General features: G+C 27.0%; 1 protein-coding gene across 2 annotated transcripts; it reads right to left on the bottom strand.

Moving 5' to 3' along the window:
- Nucleotides 1-915: 915 nt before the first annotated feature.
- LOC132939005 (chloride intracellular channel Clic) lies at nucleotides 916-27,745 on the bottom strand. Of its 2 annotated transcripts, none has more exons than XM_061005998.1 (6): nucleotides 27,292-27,745; nucleotides 8,339-8,481; nucleotides 7,285-7,447; nucleotides 4,049-4,223; nucleotides 2,928-3,067; nucleotides 916-1,225 (listed from the first exon to the last, which is right to left on the bottom strand). In XM_061005998.1, exons 1-6 carry the CDS (start codon nucleotides 27,373-27,375, stop codon nucleotides 1,121-1,123), a joined length of 810 nt encoding a protein of 269 aa, XP_060861981.1. In that variant the 5' UTR covers nucleotides 27,376-27,745; the 3' UTR covers nucleotides 916-1,120. The 2 variants fall into 2 exon arrangements, with proteins under 2 accessions (XP_060861981.1, XP_060861982.1); XM_061005999.1 differs by having other exon boundaries at nucleotides 916-1,210.

Raw genomic sequence — 27,745 nt, 5'->3', positions numbered from 1 at the left:
AAAGCTTAAATACGAAATTTATGAAACTTATAAATAATAATCTTGTAGAGACTTGAACGTTAAAAACCCTGATGATTTTTCTGTGACTTTCTATAGCAGACCAGTCTTCTGTATGTTATGATTTTTTTCTACATTATCTTTTTCACATTTTATCGTTTTACCAGCATGCTATAGTTTTCGTCGTGCGACTGTAGGCACAAGTGGATTCATTACACCAACATATACCATACAATATCATCGTAACACCTGTCGTCTGTAAAACAGTCGTGGGGCGAAATAATATCAAGTATACGATCGGTTTAAATAAATATTAAGTTTATTACAGTAGATCGAAAAATAATACTAAATACAACTTTGAATATTAAATATTATAACTAGAATAATCTCAAGGCACTATAGACAAATATAATTTTTTACATAATATATATATACTTTAATGGAAATTTACATAATATTTTTATGTAAACAGGCACGATAATAATAATATTATATGTATATATGTACGTATATTACGATATATTATATTATAAATAGTTGGTTAATACAATGATACATAATATAATAACTCAAGTTATAACTCGGTTTAGTTGTATAATATTAATAAAAATAGTACAATACATAATACAAAATATAATATATAGATATATATTATTACAAATAAATTAACAAGAGGAGTACACGAGGGTTATAGTATTTCATAATATTGTATATAGATTAGAAAATAAGAAAAAAAAAATTAAAACCGAAAGAAGAAATAAATCGCGGATATATTATAATATGTACCTACTGATAATATTATTCTAATATAGGTACTGCAGCTGCAGTTCACTCTGTACATATTATGTACACACACATTATACACATTATACACCTAATATTATATGGAAAAGTTGTTGTCTGTAATGCACGCGGTGATGTCATCGTGACATTCTGTAATATGCGTATTTATTCGTATAATATATTGTGTAGGTACTGCAGCTGCGGATGACGAGGATGGAGAATCGTCGTGTTACATCACTGAATATAATATATATATATATATATATATATGTATAGCCGTACATAGATTGGTAGGCGATGGTATTATCGCACGTACGGTACTACCATACCTTCAGCCACTCTATTCGTCTTGCTGCAAGTCGAGCTCCACCGGTATGGACGTGGTGAACGTTGGCGTCTCCAGTTCCTCGTGTTTCTTCATCTTGACATTCTGTAACATGAGATTCTATCAAAAATCGTATAATATGAACGAGCGGCGGTTATAGCGGGGGCGACCGGTATAAGCGTAGTCCCAGTCCTCCGAGTCGGCATAATAATATACTTATTGTATGCCTGATTAAATAATATTATAATATACTTAATATAGGTATTTTACATTATTACATATTATTTTATCGTTGATCGTTATAATCGCTATTAGGTATTACGCCCAACATATTATTGTTATGTAGAATAATATAATATCTTACCGCGGTATCATGCGCTTATACTATAGCGTACGATTTGATGCTATTATTTACAGACACGCGTGATTAGTATTATAGCCCCGCAGATATCACGAAATGTCGTAGACAATTAAAAAAAACGAAATATTTTTAATCCGGTATTACGTCATACAAATTATTTTGAAAACTATTTGGTTCGAAATACTTTGAAGAGCGGAAGTTATAATGGATGTATTTCGATGGGCAGACGGAAAAAAGCCCAAAAAAATAAGCACACCAAGGAAAAAAAGCCCAGAAATATAAATATAAAAGTGAACACATGTATACTCTTCTCCTAATTAGTAATTACCATGTACCTATAACAAAACATAATTATATATTATAATGAAAATATAATAATTAATGGTTAATTATATAAAATATAGATTGTAAATTAAATAAAAATATAAATATGAACACAATATTATGTATACGTCATGATTTATTGTGTTATAACTTATAAGTTATGAGTTAAAAAACATAAGTCTTAGGTATATCGTATATACATACTAAAATATATTATACAAAAATTACAAAACAATATTGGCCTCTTATACAATTAATAATTATATATTACTAGTTATTATTATTTATGATTATTATCTGTTATAGTAGTATAATATGTATATACCTAAGACTGATGTTTTTTGACTCATAATTTATAACACAATAAATCATGACGTATACATAATATTGTGTATTTGTGTTCACATTTATATTTTTATTTGATTTACAATCTATATTTTATACAAACAATTAATTATTATTTTCATTATAATATATAATTATATTTTGTTATAGGTACATGGTAATTACTAATTAGGAGTAGAGTATACACGGGTTCACATTTATATTTATATTTCTGGGCTTTTTTTCCGCGATCATTTCGATGGGGTTTTTCAGTAGTAATTTTTTTAACATGTACAATATCTATACATGTTTTTAGGCTGGGTACAATTTTTTATTCTAATCAATTGTCTCAACGCTTTGTTTATTATAGAAACGCGAATCAACAATAATAAAAAAAACTAAATTAGATTTCTAACAAAATGGTAGCATGCTTCTAGATATTTTTCACTGCACTATACCCAAAAACATTTATAATATGTATGACTCCTCAATTTTCCTTGCAGTCTTCCATGCCACTTATAATATTATATATTAATATTTTGTACGAATTTTTATATTATTAAGATATACATATATTAAAAAGTTCCCCACCTTACCAAACTATAATATTAAGATATAGGATACCTATGATGCAATTAACTGTAAAAAATGTATAATGTATGTTATTATATGTATGTTAAGTATATAATTGAGTATTATAATGTAAAAATAGGCTAATGACTCAGCTTTTGAAGCCTTTATTCTAAATAAAAAAAAAAAACAGTTTGTAGAAGGACTAGGATGTCGGCCTGCAGGTCGCACATTATTACAGACCTGCTGTTGTTTGTAATGGTTGACGATGTCTTGGTCGGCCGGACAGCTTTGGGTGAACGCGTCCAGCTGGTACATGTGCAACATGTAACGCCACAGGTACCTCAGGTCGGTCGGCATTTGAAAGTCCATAAAGTATTTACCTGTGCAGGAGACGGACAAATGTGCGATATTTTTGTATTAATGCCATCGATTTATTTAATTATTATACGTTTGGCAGATGCAATTTATTTCTCGACCAGATCCTATTTTTTGTTTAAAAAATTCCGTAATGCATCACATAGATATTATAATTACTATACAGATAGGGCTTGGCCGCTCAATAGATATTATATTCCGAAAAAAAAACTATAGAATTAGGTATTGCATAAAAGATGAGGTATAATATCAATAACAAAAATACGTAATTTTTAAGTCAAATTATTAGAAAGAGTTTTTTTTGTACTATGTGAATGACAAACAAATTATAATATTAATATGTATAAATAAAAACATAAGATAACGTTTATGTTATTAAAACAATATTTGAATTGTTAATTATAGCCATTACAAAACAATAAAAAAAACAATGTCAAAATATGCAAAAATATTTCGAAATTTGTATGAACGGTATGCTACGTTTATCAATACGTAGGTACTTACTTAGCATACAATACCATACGATCAAACTACAAAAATAATAATATGCAAATACATAAAATATACAAATCCTAGCCCTAGTTACTGAATGTATAAACTTATAAACTGGAATTTTTTTTTTATGTATCTCACTCATTATTATATAATAGGTAAAGCTGTATACCTATAATATATATATATATTTTACCCAAATGTAAATTCGCTGGTACCTACATATTATTGTGCCATAGTAAATATATGAAAACATTAATGGGAACAGATTGTCGACTCTTTAATGGCACTGCACAAACATATTATATTATATACATAGGCGTAAGTAAGGGGGGTGGGTTTCAGCCCCCCCCCCTGAATTTTTTAAGCCCCTTTACATTTTATTTATAATTTACTTATTAAAAAAATGCTAGGGCTTCAGCCCCCCTAATTTTAAGGTCTAGTTACGCCTATGATTGTATAGATACGACTATAGTATAATCATTACCACTTACCAGCTACTCTGATGTGTTGTAAGCGGGGCATCAATTCACAGTCAAAACAGCACATTGTGTCACCAGTCAGAAACCGCGTGTTCTTCTTCTCTAAGTGCAAATTTATCTTACGCAAGTGAGACAACAGACTATTTATGCTTACGTCGTCTTTTTTTAATAGCATCAGCTTCAGCTTCTGTAAATTGCAAAAGTTATATTATGGAATTGCTCGATATTGTTATGTAAAATTGTAATAACCGATCGAATTCTAATTACATGTGATATTAATGCATTAAATAACAAATTGTAATAAGCATCAACAGACAGCGGTGAAGGGGTAAAAAAATCAAGTGCACTAATTATATATGTTCAACATCTCCATATAGTGGAAAAACAGAGGTTTACGAAAAATATCATTGAGTTTTTGTTTTGTTTTTATTGTAGAATATATATTATAATATAATACGAAATATTTATTTTTGCTTTAACAAATATTTAAAGTGGCTTGGTGTGGTTCGGTATTTGCATTCAGTCACGAAACGTGTTCTGAGTGTACGCACTAACCAGTGTCACTAGTTCCCAGATGGGTGACCACTAACCACCCGGGTTTTTAGTGACAAATCCTTGGCACGTATATGCGTTTCTAAAGCAACAGCACATCCACCCACAGTAAGCTAATGACTCCAGTTCTCGAAGCCTTAATTAAAAAAAAATTAGTTTAATTTGGGCTTTAGTCACATTGAACATTTGACAACCCTTAGTATATATATTAAATTGAAATACCTACATCAGAATTACATTTTATTTTTATTCATAAGAGTTGATTCATATTACATACAAACATAATATTATCCCAGTATCTCACTGGTCATCAATACATATTGAAATGTGCATGTATGTATTATATACTTTATTATTATGTACTTCATTTTTTTCAATCGGTAATAGTAATGGGTTTCATATTTATTTAGTATACAATTATGAATAAAATACTATATTTGATTATTAAATTTAATACTTTTAATGTTTTAAATTAAGCACGTTTGACGAGTAACCACATTTTAGGTATGCTCCTCACATAGAAATATAAAATAGATCTGCATTGGTACAACGTAATTATTTCTAATCAGAACAAAAAAGTATCTATATTTCAATAAATAGACACATATGAGCCCAAATATCATATAATAGATGCATTAATTAATAGTAAACAATTTATAGTTGGTGTTGCGTCATAATAAACGAATTTGTGTAAAATAGAAACTCGATAATTGTATATACCTATAAACGTGTATTATATTGATTTCCTGTGTAAATCAACATAATCAAAATTATTAGTATTATTTGTTTTAACTGTTAGTATCTAGTAACAATCAAATTATAATTTGTAGTTAAGCACTTATACAATTATACTATAGTTTGCAATATTAGGAAACGCGATAGTTGTCAACTATCATATTTCCTTTATGACAAATTTGTCCAACATATTATTGTTATTAAAATAACAATTTAAATACTCAGAAAATACTATGTCAGTTTTATGGAAAAAAAATGACTAGGTAGTAATATGCGCGAATATAATGTTTTAAAACGAAACACGTATTGTTATTGCTACAGGAACAGGATAATATTAAACTTGAAATATCTGTATGAAAATAAATTGAGATATATACGCTGATAATTGATAACCTTTGTTTTTTTGTTTGGCGCTATTCCGCTATATGTCTTACTCGTATTACTGCCTATCATCAAAAAAATTACAGGATTAGCGAACGTATAAATGGTGTCAAATTGTAACTATAATGCAGCTTTTAATACGCCAACAAAAAATTATTTTATCTTGATAAAATAAGTACCTATTAAAATGATACACACCGAACGCTATGTCTAATAGTTTATCAGAGTTAAGCAAATCGTGATTAAATATTCTGAACAAAAAAAAATCATACCAATACAATTAAGAATTGAGTTTTGTGTTTAAAATGTAATTGTATAATTGAGGCCCATAAAGGGGAGAAGTATATTTGAACAAGTTGAAATAACAAAGATATTTAATATTTAGGTCGAACGTCATTTTTTAAACATCATAACTCTCTCTCTCTCTCTCACACACACACACTATGTGTATGCGTATGCGTATGCACAGTACGTAGGTTCGTGTGTCGGAATGAACGAATGCATAATCTAAAATTAATGTCGTTTCGAAACAAATCGAGGGCTGTAGTTTAACAAAGTCATACAGGCATTCTAGATAATTGACGCATTGTTCAAACAGTGTTAAACAATCTTCTCAACAGGACAACTACAGGTTGTGACTTGTGGGGAAATAGTATTTCTACAGCCATAAGCGAAAGATAGATGCATAGCGAGTGAACGAGAGAGGTGATAAGAACTTTATTGACAGTAAAATTCACTGAGTAACATATTATGTACATGTTTAACTGCTTGCCGTACAAGGAACACTTGCACATGCCACGACATACAAGCAGACTATATTTTCCTTGTAAAGTATTCTAGCTAAAAGGCTACCCGTGATATTTTGCAAATATTATATAACCTTCGCATATCGAAACAAAGAATTCACACGATGTTGTTAGTATTAGAACTTTAAACTACAAAAAACAATCTTTTAATTATTTTATTCTAAATCCAACGGACATCACTGCATAATATATTTAGACGGCATAAATAAAAAAAAAATTTAAAATGTTGTTTTTTTTACCTCACATAAATAATTTATGTGCTGTATAGTGTATTATTAATATTATATTTAAACCAAATTAGATAATATAGTAATATATAATAGGTACAAGTGAATTTTTTTTTATAAGAATTTATTGTTGTTTGTCTCCTCATCTGGACAATATTTTGAATGGCATTCATTGATTCATTATTCTAACAATTAAGACGCTGATTATCATGTCAAATATAAAGCATATAGACCAATGCCAAAATCCATTTTAAATGCCAAAACTCGAATATCAGTCTAAGATAAAAATAATCCGCAATTCCAGACTGGCCATCATAGATTTACGATCCTTATCCTTGTGGAATTGCAATTAAGCGATACACAAAGTACGAGAAGGAGAAACAGAAACAAGATAAACTACTTTTTTTTTATCACACGAGTCATTTCTAAGCTTCCGGTGAATAACAAATGACACAAATGGAAAGTGAATTGGTTGATGTTTAGGAACTGCGTTATGTATATGTACCAAGCAATTTAATGACTTAGGACCATCTATAGTTTAACGTACACTGTACAAGTTTTCAATCAGCGTGGCCACTTCTTTATCCTGCACAAATAGATTGTATCCACCTGGCACGTTCTTCATGATATGTCTTTCGATTTTTTCATTTTCCAAAACAGCCATTCCATTGTCTATTAAAATCGGTGGAGGATTTGCATCAAAGTTACTCCTAAAAAGTAACAAAATATAACATTATAAATAAAAAACAACAAAATGCGCGATCAAACAGTTCTTACAGTATTTTTGTATAACTACTTAAACATTTATATTTTTGTTATTTTTTTTTTAATCTGATTATTTAAAAATAATTTATAGTACCAATAAACCACAAAGTACGTATTATATATTCATATAATAATATACATTACACATTAATAAACACATTAAAAACAACTATTTTTTATTAGATCGAAAACAAAAATGTTGTACATTTTAATAGAATGATTTTTTAAAAAAATATCAAACAAATAATAATATGTCTGAAACACCATTTAGAGTATTTTTTGGTTAAGCATTACAAAAATATACATCGACCCAATCCATCTAATATTTTTGTTATAATGCAGAATTTAAAACAATTTATTGGTTTTATTTACTATTTTTGAAATATTAATTAAAAATAGGAAAACTAGGTATGCTGTTGAGTTCATTTTGGAGTAAATTTCTGTTCTAAAGTCCAAAACGTTATGACGGAAACGATGCAAAAAATCGTAAATCATTGAAAAATTTGCAAATAATAGGTCCTACAAACAACAATTTAAATAGCCCACAAATAATATATATATTTTTTACTATAAAATTATAAATTGTATACAAAATATGAATTGAATATAGTGGTCAATATCGACTATTCCTCTATTTCGTTTCGAAAACGTAAAATTACTTTTTATTTTAGTTGTGAAGAGTCAAGAGCACAATGCGAATTACGTCATGGTACAATTGTATAAACTTTAGTTGTCTGAAATCTTGGAAATAATTGTAATTCATAAATCAAAACTATTCATTATACAAAGTTTTTTATGTTCAGTCTCACACTAAATACCACAATAAATAAAATTACCTGAAATCGGGAGGAGGTTTTTGCATATCTACTGTAGTGACTTTAAGACTGATGGTTTTTAGCTCGGCAAGTAGATATAGATCCATGAAATATTCTTGGCAAAATAGACATGCTCCTTTTCGTCGACCGTCAATTGTTGAAGCCTAAATTAAATTATTTATTACACTTTCAATTTATAAATCAAGTCTATTATTATATTATGCCTAACCTAACTGATGTCTATATAATACTGTTACGTGGATAATACATTTTACATCAGCATTAATTTTAAATTACGTACATCTGTTAGACCATATTAGTTACTAAGCAATATAAAAAAAAAAATGTATAACCAATTAAATATATAACTATAAGGTAATAATATTCTGTATTCATGGAAGGAACGAGTAGTATTAAACTACAATAATCCAATTTACTATACATGTACTATAATGTAATCGAATAGACTCAAGCAAACAAATATGACTCAAGTTAATTATTATACACTATAGAATTTATATTCTTAACGTATTAGTCATAACTCATAACTCACAATAACCCAAGCTCATAACCTATTGCAAGAGGCCAAGAGATTTTATTAATATAATTAAAAGGCCAAGAAACATAATATTATAATATAATATATAGTATTATAGTCAAAGTCAATATAGCCTATGCCCTATATACCTACTAAAAGTATATAGCCGAATGCCAAATATATCTATAGCTATATATTTTAATTAAGTTAAATATTTTACCCAGTTAATTTAAAATAATAATAATAAAAAAATCAAATAAAAAAATACTAAATTAGGAAATTATGGCCTTATGCATTTATGTTTTATAAGTTGCAGGTTAATAATGTTGAAATACAATTAGTATTTTATATACTAAATGATTTTTAAATATAATTTTATGTATATTATGTGTATTGTGTGTAATGTGTATAATACAATACAGACAATTCAAATTTTATATTGACTATTTAAAATCATACTTCAGAAATTCGCATAGCACAAGTGCACAACATCCTTAACAACATTATTTCAGTTGGTAGTTGGAATACACATTAAACCGTTCAACTCACGTATACAAATAGGATAGTGTTTTTAATAGTTTTAATAGGATATATTTTCATGTTGTGTTATCCAATTAGAATCCAAGGTGGAAAACTAGATACTACAATATGGTAAACAGTTTAATTACATTTTATCAGTTTCTATTCCCTCTTATATTAAATTTATATATAGGCCAATAATAATTTATAATAGTAATAAATTATTTGCTACTATAAGAAATTAATTGCCTGTAAGGAGGAATCGATTGTTTTTTTCTAGAGATACTTTTTCGGTATCTTACTGAGCATAGTTAAAAATAATAATCATCGTATATATCATCGTATTAATGGGTAATTCGTAAAATAGAGGCGAGCAGTAGGCTAACCACTATAGGCACAATAGTTCACCAATGATCATACATATATTTAAAAACGAAATACTTTTGACTAAATGTTTAGTTAAACCTCTCATTGGTGTGCAGCACAGGGTCATGACCCACGGGTGTAAGGTAATCATTAAATACATTCGAATGAAAGCGACAGTTTTAAGAACATAATATAAGATCGTAAAGTTTATAGTAAAGGCGACAAACTACTTTCACAATTTCCTTACATATCCAGAACGGGTTTTTATATTTTTAAAACTAGTTATCTGAGCCTATATTATTTCACATGTACCTATAGAATATAATATATATATACATATAAGTAACGTTTCCGTAAAGATATTATATATTATAGCGTAGACGCGTAGTGTTCCAATGTTGGGCAACATTTTGTGTGTCATAAGACCCGCAGGGCGATATAATATATAATACTAAAAGTTCAATAACAGTTCGCGGAAATATTTTGAAGCGGTTTTAGATACCTATATGGTTATACAGTATACACTATACGTATATGACCTATCTCAACCTAATATTTCAAATATATTATATATTATCTATGATTTAGTTGCATGCATAAATTACATTATTAAACAAAATTACGTAATACAATATTCTGCATAAAAACTAAATCATTGAAACTGGGTCAATCATTGGCCAAGCGTATAATTTTTAATATTATTTTGACAGCAAACTAAAAAAATTAAAATATTTAATTAACTATTTGTAAGATGACAACGTAGGTACTCAATAAAATTTGTCTTATTCAAAGTACCGAAAAGTTGAATTACTATAATTAATATAGTAAGAAGTACCTACCTTTTTTTTTTGTAATTAAAAATTAAACAATAGATACTTGATATTTTTATTAAATATTTATAACTGCATTTTCTAGACATGGTATAATTATCAAAATATTTTGAATTTTTTTGAACTAGGAATTATTTTATTTTTTGACTTTCTTTATATAAATGTTAATATCGTCTGTAATGTTAACACAAAGTTTTTCTTATAGGTTAGGTTAGAGGCTGGAATAAAAAAAGTTTATAGTTAAGTCTCATTAATTTTTATAATTTTGACGATATTGGATATTCAAACAATTTATCCTCAAATGATTTTGGTCATACAACAAATAATTAGTTCAACCTACTGTACGTGTACCTATAACTTGTAGAAAAATAAATTTCCAAGGGAAATATAATTGTATAAATATATAATTAAATATCCTTAGAAATATAGAATATAGACTGTGCCCGCTTAAAACCATTTTTCATATACATATAATGATTTAGCATTGAATTCAATTTTAACATATTCATTACAGTGACCTCACTCAATGATGATGGACATTCAACACCTATATACGGCTGACTCAGTCAGCAATGCAGAGCGACTTTTCGTTTTATTTTACATAGGTATATTGATTTTTATCAATCTAACACATTTTAAGTCAACATTTTGTTAAGTTCAAGTTTCGAAAACAAAATACCTATAAATACTATTTTTTATTTTTGTATTAATAACTATATTATTAATAATATATAGTAAATAGTGATTAAATAATAAAATATAAACTTGTTTATAACATTTAGGATGGGCAATTTTAAATTAAATAATAGGCTATCCTATTCCTATCTGTAAAATCTAAATAGTAAATATGCATTGTGTATCTATATATATATTATATTATGGTCTTAATTAAGTTAATTATCTTAGAATTTCTATAAAAATTAATTATATTTATAAATATTATAATTTGAAACATTAATAAAATACCTAATTACACGTCATATACATTTTATACCTCAACGAAAATATGAAATGTTGAAAAGCGATCTTTAAATTAACAACAGTATTAAAAATAATAATTAATTAGCAATTTAATATTCAGTTTTTTTTAATATACATAAATGAATTGAAAGTTGTTTAATAAGATACATTGTTGTATATGATGTATAAAATAAGGTATCATTAATAATGTAGATCACAACTTTATTAATGTTTAGAATTTAGATTTTATGCATTGGAATATTGGACAAATTCACTTTTTATTAAAAAAGAAAATACTTACATTTTTTATTATTGTAATTTCTAAAACGATCGATTTAGATAATCATACAACTAATAAGCAATAATGCAACCACTTGTAAATTTGGAATTTAGTTAGGAAATAATTGTAAATATAAAAAATAATGTAATGAACATATGAATTAATAATTAAAAAAGAAATATAATAATTTATAAGAACATTCTAAACATTTGTTTAAAATCATGATATGGGTTTTTATTGCGTACCTATTCATAATAAATAATGGAGTAAACATAGATAAGTGAATTATTAAATCCATGCTGACCATATGCATAGACTAAGGACTGATTTCTCGTCCACAAACAGAAAACAAATGAACCATGACAACACTTACATATACCGTAAACCTATATCTGTTCATGACCATGGGTCATATAAATACTCATATGTGAGAGAAAGCAAAACATTGAATAGTATTGTATGACAAGGAGAAAGCAAAATGGGTGCCACGACCCGAACCTAGAACAATATAGGGCTCAACCGATGATGTATACGAATACTAAAATATGTTTACCTACAGGTAAAGTTAAGCTCTGCATATTGACTGTTCAGGTAATTAATAAACATACCATATGTCAAGTAAGAAACATTTTTTTAAGTCGAGCTGAAAGAAGAGAAATCAACTGTGATGAGAAAATTTAATTTCAAGATTATTTATACAATTACTCATAAAAAAACCCAAATATAGAATAATATGAGACTTTGTTTACTCACAATTCACAATGAAACCATAAACTGTTAAATAATATACCTAAAACGAGATTTATGTACCTTAAACACGTCATGAATAGTGAAACTAAATTAAGACAAATACGAACTTTGATTCCATTATAAACTATTATATTTTTATAATAATTATTATAATTATTAAAGTCAAACAAAATTATTTTGTTTGACTTTTTAAAGTCTTTCATGGTTATTGTGGTCTTAAAATTAAGGATACCCACTAAGATTTTAAAATAAAAATTGGCATTTTTACATTATACATTATTAAATAACAATGGCCAAGAATAGAAACCAGGGAACTAGCTCTGTTGTATCGTAGGTATCGAGTATACATCGTCATTTAAATGTGTTAATTTAAATTCAATGATAGGTACATCATGCTTATTGTATAATATTAAAAATGATTCTGACCCTATATTTTTATTTAATTTTTTTATGAATGGAAAAAATTAAATTGTTCATTTAAATAAGTTTCGTATAGATTTCGTCTAAATTTAAACTTGAAATATTGGAATGTCTGTAAAGAAAATGTGTAAAACTATTTTTGAGATTTTTAGGTAGTTGTAAGAAAGTTATGAGAAACGGTATACCTACCTAATATCACATTTTAAAAACCTTAATCTTAACTAAAAATGTCCTAACTTTCGTGATTTCATCGAATTTGGTAAAAAATTGAACTTAAAACACGCTTATAAAAAAAATTGTATACCTATGTATTTTTAATTTGCCATAATTCCGAACTTATAGTGAGATCGTTTATAACATAATATAATTGGTATATATTATTTGTATCATTGATACCATGTATAGGTACTAGGTAGGTTATGCTCGGACCCAAGTAATGTGATAAACGTGCGGCTCCCATGTAGTGGGCTCAAACACAAAAAAAAGGTAGATGATGCTTAAATATTTGGTGAACACTTGAAGTATCTACAGTTATTCATTTATTATATTAAAATTACAACAGTTTTAATTTTGTTAAAAACTGACTACAAATTATTACGCAAAACCTGTTTCTGACAAAATCAATTTTTTTTTTGTGTAACTTAAAAACAAATAACCGTAAAAACTTAAAATTTTCAATAAACAATTTTGAATCTTGTTGTGCTATTTATGGTCATTTGACATTTTGTTTTTTGTTTTTTTTTTCTATACATTTATTTAGTTGCGACTAAAAGCTTGAACATTTAATATAACATAAAATATTATAACATCAGTTTAAAATATTAAAGATTTGGTTATATGCATTTAAAACTTAAATGTTGATATTTTTTAAAATCATGAAAATTTGCAAATTATTTAATAGTTAAAAATGTATAAAATGTTCAATTTGTTTATCTAAGGATTGAAAATATAAAATAAGGTTTCTCATAAGTATTTCATGGTGGAATCAAAAAATCTAAAAATTATATATTTAAATAGAGAATAATGATTTTAGTTATTTTTTTGTAATTTAAAAATATTATTTGTGGGTATTTGAAACTTTTAATGTATATTATTATTTATTATAAAATATTTTATACACACAATGGCATTTTCAAATGTAATGTTTTCGGAAAAAATTAATTTAACTTTCTATATTATACTGAAAATAAAATAAAATACTTAAATAGCAATACTATTATAAAATACTAGCTGTTCTGCCCGACGTTATCCAGGCAAAAGATTTGTATTTTTAATAAATATATTTGTACAAAATGTATATGCCATATTTTTTCTAATTTATTATAATATAGCTCTGATCCCGTACACTTCGTTGCCCGTAAAAATGTCAACTTTAAAAAAAAATTGTGATTGCTCAATTCCTTTTGGGTGTAACTTGCTACAGTAAGTATGCATTGTGCGAAAATTCCGTTGTGTGCATGCTTGGTCTGCCCAATCACCAATGGCAACCAATAAACAAATAAAATACTAATTTCTACTAATTATTATTTCTCCTATTATAATTATTATTATTATTTCTGCTATTATAATAGCACCCATTTATAAACGAAAATTTCCATCGTAGATATCAAAATCCCTGTTTGAACACCTCCCCGGGTTAAACCTTACGAGTCCAATTGTAAATCTAAATCACCCGGGGAACTCAAACACACAACAAATTTCTTAAAAATCGGTCCAGCTGTTTAGAATGCATAAATGACATACACACAAACATTCATGTTTATATAATATATAGATGTTATTGTTATTATTTTTAACCACCCAATTAATTTTTCCAAAACAAATTATGCATTAAAACCTTCCTCGCGACTCGGGACTTTTTGAGATATGCGTGTACATACAAAAAAGAGACATATTGAAGTTTTAGTAGAGATCCCTAATTTTTCCTAGTAATAAATATAGCCTATGTTACTCAGGGATAATGTAGCATTATAATGGTGAAAGAATTTTTGAAATAGGTCCTCTATTTTTTGAGTTTATTCGTTACAAACATATAAATCTTTCCTCTTTATAATATTATTAGTATAAGTATATATAAGTATATAGTTATAGGTGATTATAATCACAATTACTATAGTAATGTCATTGATTATAAATACTTATTTTGTACCGCAGTTGGACATATATAGTATTCATAATCAATGGTAATATTTTATATATACAGTCTTTGCTCAGAATCGATTTTCGTATACAAAGATTTTATATTATTGAATTAAAATTTAACATATCCATTACAGTGACCCACTCGATACGGCGGGCGCATGTAAACTCCGCCAGTGAAAAAAATCAAGTAACAGTATACACTATGCAATTTATATAATATACAGATTATTAAACAAAAAATCATAATTTTATAATAATTATTATCCTTATTAAATAAGTAATAAAAATAATAATTGTTCGAACAAATTATACAAATTGAAATGGCTCGTATTATGTTAAAAAATAATGATAGACAATTGTAATAACTAATAATCAAAAAATATGTAAGTATATTATATTATTTTATATTATTATGACATTATAATATGCTATAACTTTTATAATATTTTGAATTATGACATACAATTTGTAGATATTCAAACCATTAGTCTAATATAAATCCATTATTATATATAACTATTTATAGCTTTCTCCAACACAATATTTTTTTTTTTTTTTTTGAATATTTGAGTTTATTTAGTAGAGAAATATCATTTAGTTTTACATAAGGAAGGCCTTAATACTGGAGGAGTTTCCATATACTCATTACAGGTAAGAAAATAAAACTGGGGAGTTTACATTAGACCTTTTCATTACCTTTTTATCTAACCGGTATTCTAGCGGAGTTTACAATCGCCCAGTACAGCAGAGCGGTACCCCACTTGCCCACGTTTTTTCCTTTATCTTTTAGTAAAAAATATTTAATAGTTAAAGTATAAAAATAATTAATTAGAGTAAAGGAATACATATATACTAACTATACCCTACAGAAATACTATTATTGATATTTGATATAATTACAATTTGTATAGGTATAACGTAATTTACATAATTACAAGATTCATGTACACAAATAATATACAATGTATATAATAAGTATTTACTATTACATATTATTGTTTTGCCTACATGAGATATAGGCGAAACTATTATTATTTTTAACTAGGGTTGATGGTTTCTGATTTTCTGATTTCTGATCAACTCAATTTAAATCATTCCTTTAAATTTAAGATACAAGTGTTAACATTTTAGAAAATACATGGTTTATTTTATCAGTTTGCATACATTGCACAAGATATACTACAGACACGAATAGTCCATCGTCAGTCGTTATTAATAAAATATCCCCTTCAGTAGACCGTAGTCTGTATTCTAAGACAACTTATGTTCGTACATCTTTAAATAAAAACAAACACGTGGCAGAAATACTACAGTATGGCTATCATAACTAAATTAAATAGGTACAGTATTGAGTTTATGTTAAGTTCACTATAAATGGAGATAAATATTCTTATAAAAAATTAATAGTACCAATACATAATATTATAATCATTAAACTATCGAGACTTGAGTGTAGTATGTACATTTAATATAGGTACTGTAACGTATATACGTATGCGTATAACTTATAAGTTATAGCTTATATAACTATCGTTTATACAGGCTTGTGCCCAATACTTAAATAATCTACCTACTGCAGTACCTAGTTGATAAATAAGTCTTATAGAATTACTATAGTTATACGAGATAGCCCTAAAAAACGATGGGCTATATGACATAAGCTCATAAGGTATAAAAATGACATATCATTTGCACCAAAATTAATATTTCATTTAAGAAGTTATTTAAAAATGTCGATCTTATAAAAAATTGTCAAAAGTATTATAAAAATTAATAAATTGTAATTTTAAATTTTGTTTTACAAAAAAAAAATTTTATCATACCTATACCTACATACCTAAATGAAAATAATAATATAAAAAGTAGGTGCACAATTTCAAAAATGTATAAATAGCTCAAAAAGAGACAATCATTTGTGAAAATTATAGCACATCGTGAAAATTGTTGTATATAATATGTTAATAATTACAAGTCATTAAGATTATTTATTTTTGAATTACAACTAACAATCGAATTAAATTTTGAGTGAACAATTACTGTTTTGAGACGTACTGTTCATTTTTCACCCTTGGAGCCCCCCCCCCGTCCAAAAAAAAAGTACCAACTAGATCAAATTGTCTACCTGCAGAAATCACTCTCGAAATTGAAGATCGAACCTATTTTTTTCTACTATAAAACGCGTACATAGAAAAAAAACACATTATTGACTATTATAAAAACAATACATTCATCGGGATCTAAAATAATTCAATTATTTTGCGAATCGAGAACTGACAATGAAGTCATTTGCTGTGGTAAGTTTGAGTAATGTATATGGTAAAACATCGTTTGCAAATAATTTAGTTCAGTGAAAAAAAATATTTATTAGTAAAAATAAATCAATTCAACAGTATTTGTGTTGGTGTTGGTATTTAAAAATACATATAGGCACGTTGTAATATGAACTATGATCAATGGATTCATATTATTGTAATCTACATATTTATGATTTATAATACAACGTTTAATTTAGGCCACTACAAAAGCATTTATACACAAATTCCATAAGTCTTCTTTTCGTCAGGATCGGACTCTAGAGTGATTCATTTCACATTGTTGGACGAAATATGGCGAGTATCAATTTCTCAGCATAGAATTTAAACACCAGAAACGGCACGAGGCCTAAATTAAGAAGGGAAAGAAATCTCGTCAACGGATGATAAACGGTCAAACCGTAGCACATTAACAATAGGAGAACAAAACATCGTATAAAATGACAAACAGTAAATAGATACTATATTTACAGTGAGAATATACAATAAGGCATAAGAAATGCTGTCCTAGAATAACACAACTATATAATACGTCTTATAGTACCTATGAACGTAATACGATTAATACGTATAGTACCTATGGACGTTATACAATGAATACATAAGTTATAAGTTACAGATGGAGTATTAAGGGGCCCGGTGTCAATTTTTCAAATTTGAAAATTATACTATAATAATTTTATATTTTAGTAGCCAGTTGCCATCTTAATTATAATACATTTCCACTAATCTTCTGGCTGATACCTATTTAGGGGGGAGGGAGAGTAAGTTCGATGTATTATATTAACAAAAATTATTATTTTTCAGAACAATCAACAAACTCTCAGGTCTTCTAGAATTGTTAGATTCTGATAAGTGATAACTGTTTTTTTTTTATCCAAAAGATAACAAAAGATAAAAGCCCGCATTGAACTCCGATTTTTTATTTTATTTTAATTAATGATATAAAATAATTTGTTAATAAAGCTGAAAATTGTTTTGTTTTAATAGACCTATTACCTATACAATTTGAGATTAAAATATTAAAAAACAGTTTCAATACGGGCTGTAAAATATTTCCCTCATTACAAAAAAAAAAAAAATTAAATTTGGTAGAATCTATACAGAACATTCCTGTAAAGTGTATTTTTGAGGACAAAATTATATATTAGCACCGGGCGCATTAACCTATATAGGCGTTTAGTTGTATCAATTGGATAAATACGAGTCAACAAATAAGAAATACCATTAAAAATAATATTAATGGTCCCGGTGCAGGTTTTTCAAATTTTCCACAATTCTATAAAATTTGAAAATTAAATTTTATATTTTTGTTGCCACTTCAATTATAAGACTTTTCCACTAATCTACTACTCGATACCTATTAGAAAGGGTTGATAGGGTGTATTATATCGAAAAAAATGACTTTACGGGAATAACTCTCAAGCTTTGTAGAATTGTCAGATGTTGATGATTATTTTTTATCTGAAAGAAGAAGACTTCCTACAGCCCGCATCTATCTCTGATTTTGTATTTTATTTCAAATAATTGTATAAAAAAATTTGTAAAAAAATGTTTTTTATCTTGTATTTTTTTAGACATATTATAAAGTTTGAGAATAAAATATTGAAAAACAGAGATCGATGCAGGCTGTAAAATATTTCCATAAAGCAATTTAAAAAAAAAAATATGAAATTTGGTTGATTTTACAAGGCGGTATCGTTATTCCCGCAGTGTATTTTTGAGGACAAAAATATCGGCACCGGGCGCCTTAACTGTAATGGTTTTAATTTTTTACTACCATTATCATAAAGTAATATACGAGATAAAATATACATAGCATATTATACTATAGAGTAATATTTACTATATAAACTAATATTGCAATGGTGTATTATGTACTTAATAATATGTTGTAATAGTCAAATAAAAAAAAATACAAAATACACAAGAAAATATAGGTGGTAGTCAGAAAAAAAATCACAAGATAATATAATATATAGGTCATTAGTAATTATGATGCATCTATATCAAATATCCAAAAGACGATATCCAACCGTTTAAAAAATTATTTGATAGACAGTTTAATATACAGTACTTACCTAAAAATAAACTATTTTTGTATTCATAAGTTCATAATACAATAAACAAAATGTTAAAATTTAAGATCATATTGAATTACAAGTTTGAAAATTATATTGGAATTCATTAAAAAACAAATCCTAAAGTAATTTTTTGGATGTTGCGTCAACACGTTTACACTAAATAGGTACATAAATGTTGTCAAAAACGGGAACAAAACATAAATATTAGATGTTTTCCGCTTTTGAGCGTATATGAAAAATGTCCCCAAATACACGAACATTGTGTCACCAGAATGGATTATGTCGCGAAATTTAACCCACGTAGTCTCTGATTTTTCGGGAAATAAGAAAGTTGCCATTTTGTCAGCTTGGTGTAAAGCCGGCATTAAATATAGACAAAAAGTTAGCATAATATTTTAGATTCTTTGACATAAAAACATATACATAAAAAATTATCAAAAGAAAAATAGAATTGAAAAAAGGAAAAGATTGATTTAAAATTTCAGTAGACATTAAATTTTAATAAGTAGGTACGTAATTATCTAAGTAGTTTTTAAAATTAAAAATGTATACTATAATCATTTAATACTTAAATTCTTACATTGTACCTATATAGGTATTATATTATAATATAATAGGTGTATATATAGTATATATATATATATATAATAATTTAGTATGTCTAAAGTTTAATTCGCTTATTTATTAAAATTACTTTATCTATATTTAACTGTGACAGTAAAAGAAAACCCTTACATATAAAGCCATTAAAGCTTAAATTAAATATCTGCTCGAGTATCTACTTGACAAGTTTTAAACAATGAGCATAGGTACATCTAATGCCATTTCATATAGGTATGTTAAAACACTAGGCTATCGGTATTGTGATGTAAATTCTATTTAACGTGGAACACTAAATCTCCATAGCCGGATGTATGCCGATACCTATTATGGCGTGATTAATTGCTGCCTTGACCTAACAAACAAAACTGGCCACCAGGTCTAATTGTTAAGAATATAGCTATAATTTTTACTAATTACTGTGTGACTGTGGACTGAGTATGTTTATATTTTACAAAAAGTTTATGGTACATTATAAAAATATTAAATAAAACGTCTTTTTTAAATGTGTTTAATTACACGAAAAGTTTTTTTTTACTTATGACTATCTATATATTATATAATATACTATAAATGTAAATCAGTTTATAGATTACCTATTGGTTTATTAAAATTAAAATATATTTAAAACTAGAGAAAAATATTTTAGTATTTACTTGATATAGCAGGGGCGGATCTGAAGCTTATTTAAATGGGGTGGCGAGTAGGAATATTTTTGAGCGATGTATAAAGTACAATAACAATTTTATTTCTATATTAATTAATAATTAACTTATATGAGTTCATATGAGAATCCAAGTTCAGTTTAAATACTTTGAACAAACATTGATTAACAATTATTGTAATTAATATGGTTAAATAATCTTAGTTACAGTTTATAAATCTGACTTTTTTGAGAAAGTACACACAAATATCGCGTTTTAAATCCAAAAGTATAAAACTTAAAGATTGACATAAATGAACTTTAGCTCCCAAGCGTTTTTTTTTTCGAAATGTGTGTTTTGCATGCTTAATTTGATGGTACTTTCAAATAAAAACGCTCAAACTTAATTTGTAAGTTATAGTCAAAAAAATTTTATTTTTATTTTTTACATTAGTAATTTCACGATGTAGATAATACGGTGTGGTCACTTCCGATCTTTGATTAAGAAATTGTTGAGACTTTATTTTACAGCATTTAATGTGAGCATAAGCTGCAAGGAGCGCTAAGAAGGCCGATTCTTTAATAATTTTGTGTAGCGATATACGCATTAAAACTTAGGAACGATTGAACGAATGTAACTTATTTCCCAATCGAATTTTTGGAATATTTTATTTTGGAAATGTTAGTATTAAAATGTATTGGTTAAATCAGAATTTCTACACCGTATTATCTACTTAGTAAAATTAACTAATTAATAATTTTTTTTTTTAAATCCCAAAAAGGGTTTCCCACGTCATCCCCCTCCATCTAAATCCACCCCTGTGATATAGGTATAAGATATAATATATATGTTCGTATACAGCTATACATAAGTACGTATAGTATAAAAATATAAAATTGTATTCATGTTTCTTTTTAATTATTCATATAAGACATAAAAAATATATTATATGAATATAAAAACAATTAACATATGAGATACCTACTTATAAAAATCAACAATATTTGTTCATATTTATACATAACATATAAGCTAGATATAGCAAGGTAACCTACATGTCTTCTTATATTTCATAATTTAAGTTAAAGCTATAAATCGAAGTACGAACAATGGAATAGTAGTCATTGTATATTGAAATTCTATTATAACTGCTAACAATCGTTACCTAGTAGAAAAATTCCGAATACAATAAAACATGTTTGCTTTTTAATATAACAATATAATAGGTAAAATCTAAGATATATTTTTAATTTTAAAGCAACTACTTTTTTGTAATTTTGTAAGACTATTAGGTAAAAAGTGAATACATTTCTAATAATAAGTGCTTACTACCACGTCTTTCACCAATACCACAAAAGAACTTAAAAGTTTAAATATAAATATTGTAGTGAGGTATTTTTTTAAATACCTATATGGTAATTAAATTGAGAGACTCAATTATAGAAAAATACGTTTAGAACTAGGAATACGGTTTTCTGAGAGAAAAACTAGAATCCTTTTCAAATTTTACGTGACATCCATTCTTCTCAAACTGATAATATCACATTAGACAAGACGTCCTGATATTATGAATGTTATGCGAATCACACTCACTCTCGTCTCTCGTACAATGCAATTGCGAATAACACGTAACTACATGATATTCTATAATATGTTATTAGATAACTTTATTTTTTGGTTTAAAATGAATTTTATTTAATAAAAATCTGTATAAGTAACGTAATGTGTTATATGTGAATAGTATGTGAAATGTTTATGCATATATATTTAAATAGTTTTTTAATGTTTCTGAAAACTTGTAAAAATATTAACTTTTTAATACTAAGGTAAATTTAGGTATATTTAAATTTATTTAAAAAAAAAAAAAAAGAAGGTACTTATATTCATGTAATCATGCCTGATGCTGTATATGAAGACAAAGAACTACACATTTAACTTATATATAATACACGTATACACGATACACCCACATATACATTATAACATGTAAGCATATAAATATAATATATTATATTACACAATAAATATTACTAGTGAAAGTAATCAATAAAATCTATTGCACTTGAATATTGTGATATTCAGATATCGGCTATTGCCTTTTTAAGTCCTTCTTTTAGAGCTATAATATTCTATAACCAATTTGATCAATTAAATTTAATATTTTAATTTTTAAATATTTTATTACATAATACAGATTGGGCAAAATAAATATGGGTATAATATCTAGTATCTAGATTCCAGATATGCAATCATATTAATATTTTATACATATTATACACACGTACCAATTTAGACGTATAGATAAAGTGAAAATTGAATAGTCACGAAATGCAGATATCACGTTTTTTTATAACTTTCATACACTGCACTCGCCATTCAGTGTCAACAAAATATGTTCAACAAAAAATCGTGAAACTATAAAATATACTTCCTACCTTAGATAGCTTATCAAAAATTATCTCACTAAGAAATTAGCGAGGAAATTAGTTAATTTATTAATTTTAGGAAATTAATGGATACTGCAAAAAATGTAATTTTATGCAGACGATACTACATCTATATACCAAATAGGTAACGATGACTAACAAACATGAAATGCTGCAAACAAGCTGCAAATTATTAATTTCAAGTAATGTTATACCTAACTTAAAAAAACATTGATGTACGGCAAATTATGCACATGCATATTTAATATGAGACAAGGTAGCACAAACACTGTTGTCTGAGAGCAATGAAATATGTACTTGGATGAAATAATAAAATAAAATCATAGTACCTAGTAAAATATAATTTCTAACACAATAATAGATACCAAAGACCTTTTCTATAATATAAGAAAAAATATGCAACAACAATTAGCATTTTTGTTTTCTGTAATATTTACCCCATGGTAATATTTAAAAATTAAGAAAAATAATAGTTAAAATGCTTTAGTTGTTAAATTATTAATGTATAGTTGGCAGTTGTGGCATAGTGAACTTGGATTGGCAGAGACGTAGGCAGCTGAAAATAAACGACGGCTGCGCACGTGTAGTAAGTATCTATAGGGGGCCCAGGGGTGGACAGGTCGAAGAGGCATGCGGGGGCGAGACATCTGCACCGAGACCCACCACCATGGTGCACGGGAGTTACAGCACCACACACACACACATGCCACCCGCAGCCGGTTCGCATTTCTTTATTACTTAGGTACATGTCCTATATTATGTACTGCAATAGTACAATATTATACCAATACGCCTGAAACTCAGAACATCACACTCAACTACTCAAGTGCTGAATCGTAGCGACTATAAAATTATATTATTCGTGCCCTACGACTTTATATGATATAACATATTAGGTAGATATTATTTGTACTTCTTTAAGGTACTCTTGTGTAAATAATGTCTACATTACAATTTAACGAAATATTGTCTGAATAAATAAAACGTCACCAATAACAACCACAAACTCGTTATTCTTATAAAGTATTTAAAATAATACATTTTAAAAGGCATTAGGCGGGTTAATTGAGTAAAACGTATACATTACGCAATCGTATACTATTCATTAACTGTAATTAGCACAGACAATGGAGTCTTGAGTTTAATTTAAATTATCTCTCCAGTCTCCATTAAAAGATAAATATGATGTATAATAAGTATTTAAATAGGTGGGGTATTTGAGATATAAGTTACTACTTACTAATGACTCAGAGAACAGAGTTGGAATTACATCCGTAATTATCGGGATAATTTTACTATTTTATATTCTGATCGGATAATTATTATTATACAGCTACTTATATGAGCATCTATCAGTCTCTTTTATTTAATCGAAAAACCCGTTTAAACGGTAAAAATCGAGGTAAAAAGTCTCTAAAAGATTCAAACGAGCTACTCTATGAATAATGTGTATGGAAAACGGAACATGGATTTTACTTTTTAAAGGTCGTTATCAGTATTTTAATTGTTGGTATCAAAATGTTAATAAAATCGTTAACAGGCCACAATATATTCGATTTAGTTAGAAGTATTATATAGACATATAGTATATACATTACTAAAGTGGGTAAGCGATACGATTATATTTAATGTAAGCAACTATATAGGGATGCAATTTTTAGACTTTCTTTTTCTTTTAGATATTTTGATGGGAAATTATAAATGTTTGAGATTTTTTATAACACAATTTTAGAATTAGAACGACTTAGGTTTGTATTCCGTGGTTGTACTTTGTACAAACACATTGTGTCATGTATACAAGCTCGTGTACAAGTTATAATTACATATCTTTTTATTATGTTTATGTTCTTTATAATATAATAACTATATTATTGTTATTAATTTTCTCTCAGTAGTTGGTAAATTGTTAGACCACAGCAAAAATGTATTTGAAAAGAAGTAAAAAAAAAATACAAAATTTTGAATCGATATCAGATTTAAGACACATACATGACTATAGGCTGTTTAATTTTATTTTTGGAAGGTCAAAGGCGTTTTGTAAAAAAAAAGTGCGAATGCACACCCTGTAACCCTTACATGACGCACCGGTAGTTTTATAATTTTCGAAACAATTAGGCAGTATAGGTAGTTAGTAACTAAATCTAGAACTCTTTTACATGGCTTTTCGACGGGAAATAAAGTGTAATTAGATACCAATTTAAAGAGTTTTTACAGTTTTTTTTGATGTTACAGAACCATTTGATATTTTGATGAAGTTCTGAGTTCTAACAACAACATATGCGGGCACCTTACTTATCATAATTTAAAATTATATTTGTATTTATTTTGAACGATATTAAAATAACACTAGACAAATAACAATAAATATGTAAAAATAATATTGAGCTAAGGATATAATATTATTATAATATTTACAGAAGAAAGAGCAAAATGTCCAACAATATGAAAACGAATAATTTATATCATTTTTGGTACACGAAATAAAACATGATAAATATTATTTAAAGACATGCCCAACAAGTTTCAATGGGTATTACACGTCTTGTATGTAATATAATTGACAAAGCAATTAAATCTATTTATCATAATAAATATCAATATGTATATTATGTACCTAGTATGAATGATAATGATAATGGTTGCCACTTGCCTGTTAATACCTATGTTAAGCGTAATATTTTAAATAACTATTATTCATGAATAATAATCTTTCTGTTCGAATAACTAACATTATTATTATTGAATTATTATATATTAAGTATATTTAGTTATGTAAAACACATAATATTAATGAGCAATAACTAATGAGTATGTTATACCTAACATTTTTAAAATTTTTCCAAAAACTTTAAGTTTATAACAAACGCATTTTAGAGAGAAATTTTTTAGATAAATAATTTATAAGTATATATATAATCAACATAATATCTATATATATAATATAAATCATATTAAAGAGTAATAATGTACCTACTTACCAATATTAGTACTAATTATTATATTATAGTTATTACGTACCTATATTACTGTTATTAGAAATAACTTATACTTATTACTTATTTGCTGATCAACGGGTGGTCATTCTTATTGTTATAGTGCTACCTACTTAATTCATTAATAATTAAGAGTTAGAGTATTCATTATTCAGTGTTTAATTACTTCTACGTATAAATATATTTATTTTTTTGAGCGTAAAAAATAATGATATTTTTGATATTTCCACAGTAGATACTCATACTCTTAATTTTTGTCCAAAACGATCTCGGGGTCATTACTAAATTCTTAATCCAATCTATTTAGTACCTTTTTTCTAAGCTTTATCAGTAACTTAAAGTCTTAAACCTTTTACCAGCTATTGAATATTAATAAATGTTGGTAAATTCAATAAAAAAAAACCTATCTTGTTTCAACTATGTTATTGGATTTATCTTTTTTTTATCACATTCCTTTCTTTACCTACCCATAATAATATTATCGCAGCCGGTATGTAATGTTACAAAATGGTATACATTTTTACTACCTATAGTTGAAAAAGTTTTACGTCATGTTTATGTATAATGTATTTTACGAGGTCGTAGATTTTATTTTTTTTTTGAACATTTTAGTATATTTTACATGTTAATATGATTACGTGAACGATAATTGTGCCATCGATTTCGATGCCTGTAAATATTTTTTTTTAATATGTATAGATAATACTAAAATAAAATTTGTCTGTTTTAGTAACAGATAACGCAATATTTAACATAAAAATACGTCATTTCGTAAAATACCAATCTGATAGGTATTGGGCGTTTAAAATTTATTTAATTTGTTTGATTATTAAAATAATCAATTTATTATATTCATAATATATTAGTAGGCACCCAGGGTCGCTAGGGATAAACAAACCAAAAAAAGGGGGTAATTTGGGAGATTTGTCGTTATATATTTATTTAAAACCTTTAAAGACTTGACTTACAAGAGTTACAACACAGTAACACACCTGCAGTGTTTGATTTTGTTATTGAATAGGTTACATAGTAAAAACTTTCAACTTTCAAATGACTAACAATGTTTGTAAATATTAAACGAAGACTTACCTTAATGATGAGCTCAATTTCCGGTACATGACCATTTTCTTCGAGTCCGTTGCCATTGGCGTGTGGCGAGTCTTCATCGGCCATAGTGTGTGGATGTATAATAATATTATTAAGTTATAACAAGTACGTCGGACGTCGGATTATTCGATTAACGCAGTAATAATTTTATATATTTAATAATCAACACTAATTATTTGTAGGCGAATGTGACTAGATTCAGGCAAAGCTACATACGCGATTGACAGCCGCGCTCCGCAAACACACTACCCGCTAGCGTCTTACAGTAATAGTGACCAGTGGGCAGTAACGACTGACGACTGACGAGTGACTGTCGAAAGTTGTTTTTATGATATTAGATTATTATTATTATTTTTTTTTTATCAGCGCAGAATACATCAAACGATCCAACAACGGACAACCATTCGGCATTCAACCGCATCACTGATTGACGAAC

This window comes from Metopolophium dirhodum, chromosome 2, assembly GCF_019925205.1.
Source record: "Metopolophium dirhodum isolate CAU chromosome 2, ASM1992520v1, whole genome shotgun sequence".
NCBI classification, from domain to species: Eukaryota; Metazoa; Arthropoda; class Insecta; order Hemiptera; family Aphididae; genus Metopolophium; species Metopolophium dirhodum.
Note: the sequence above shows the minus strand (reverse complement) of the source record. Positions and strands in the feature narration are given on the sequence as shown.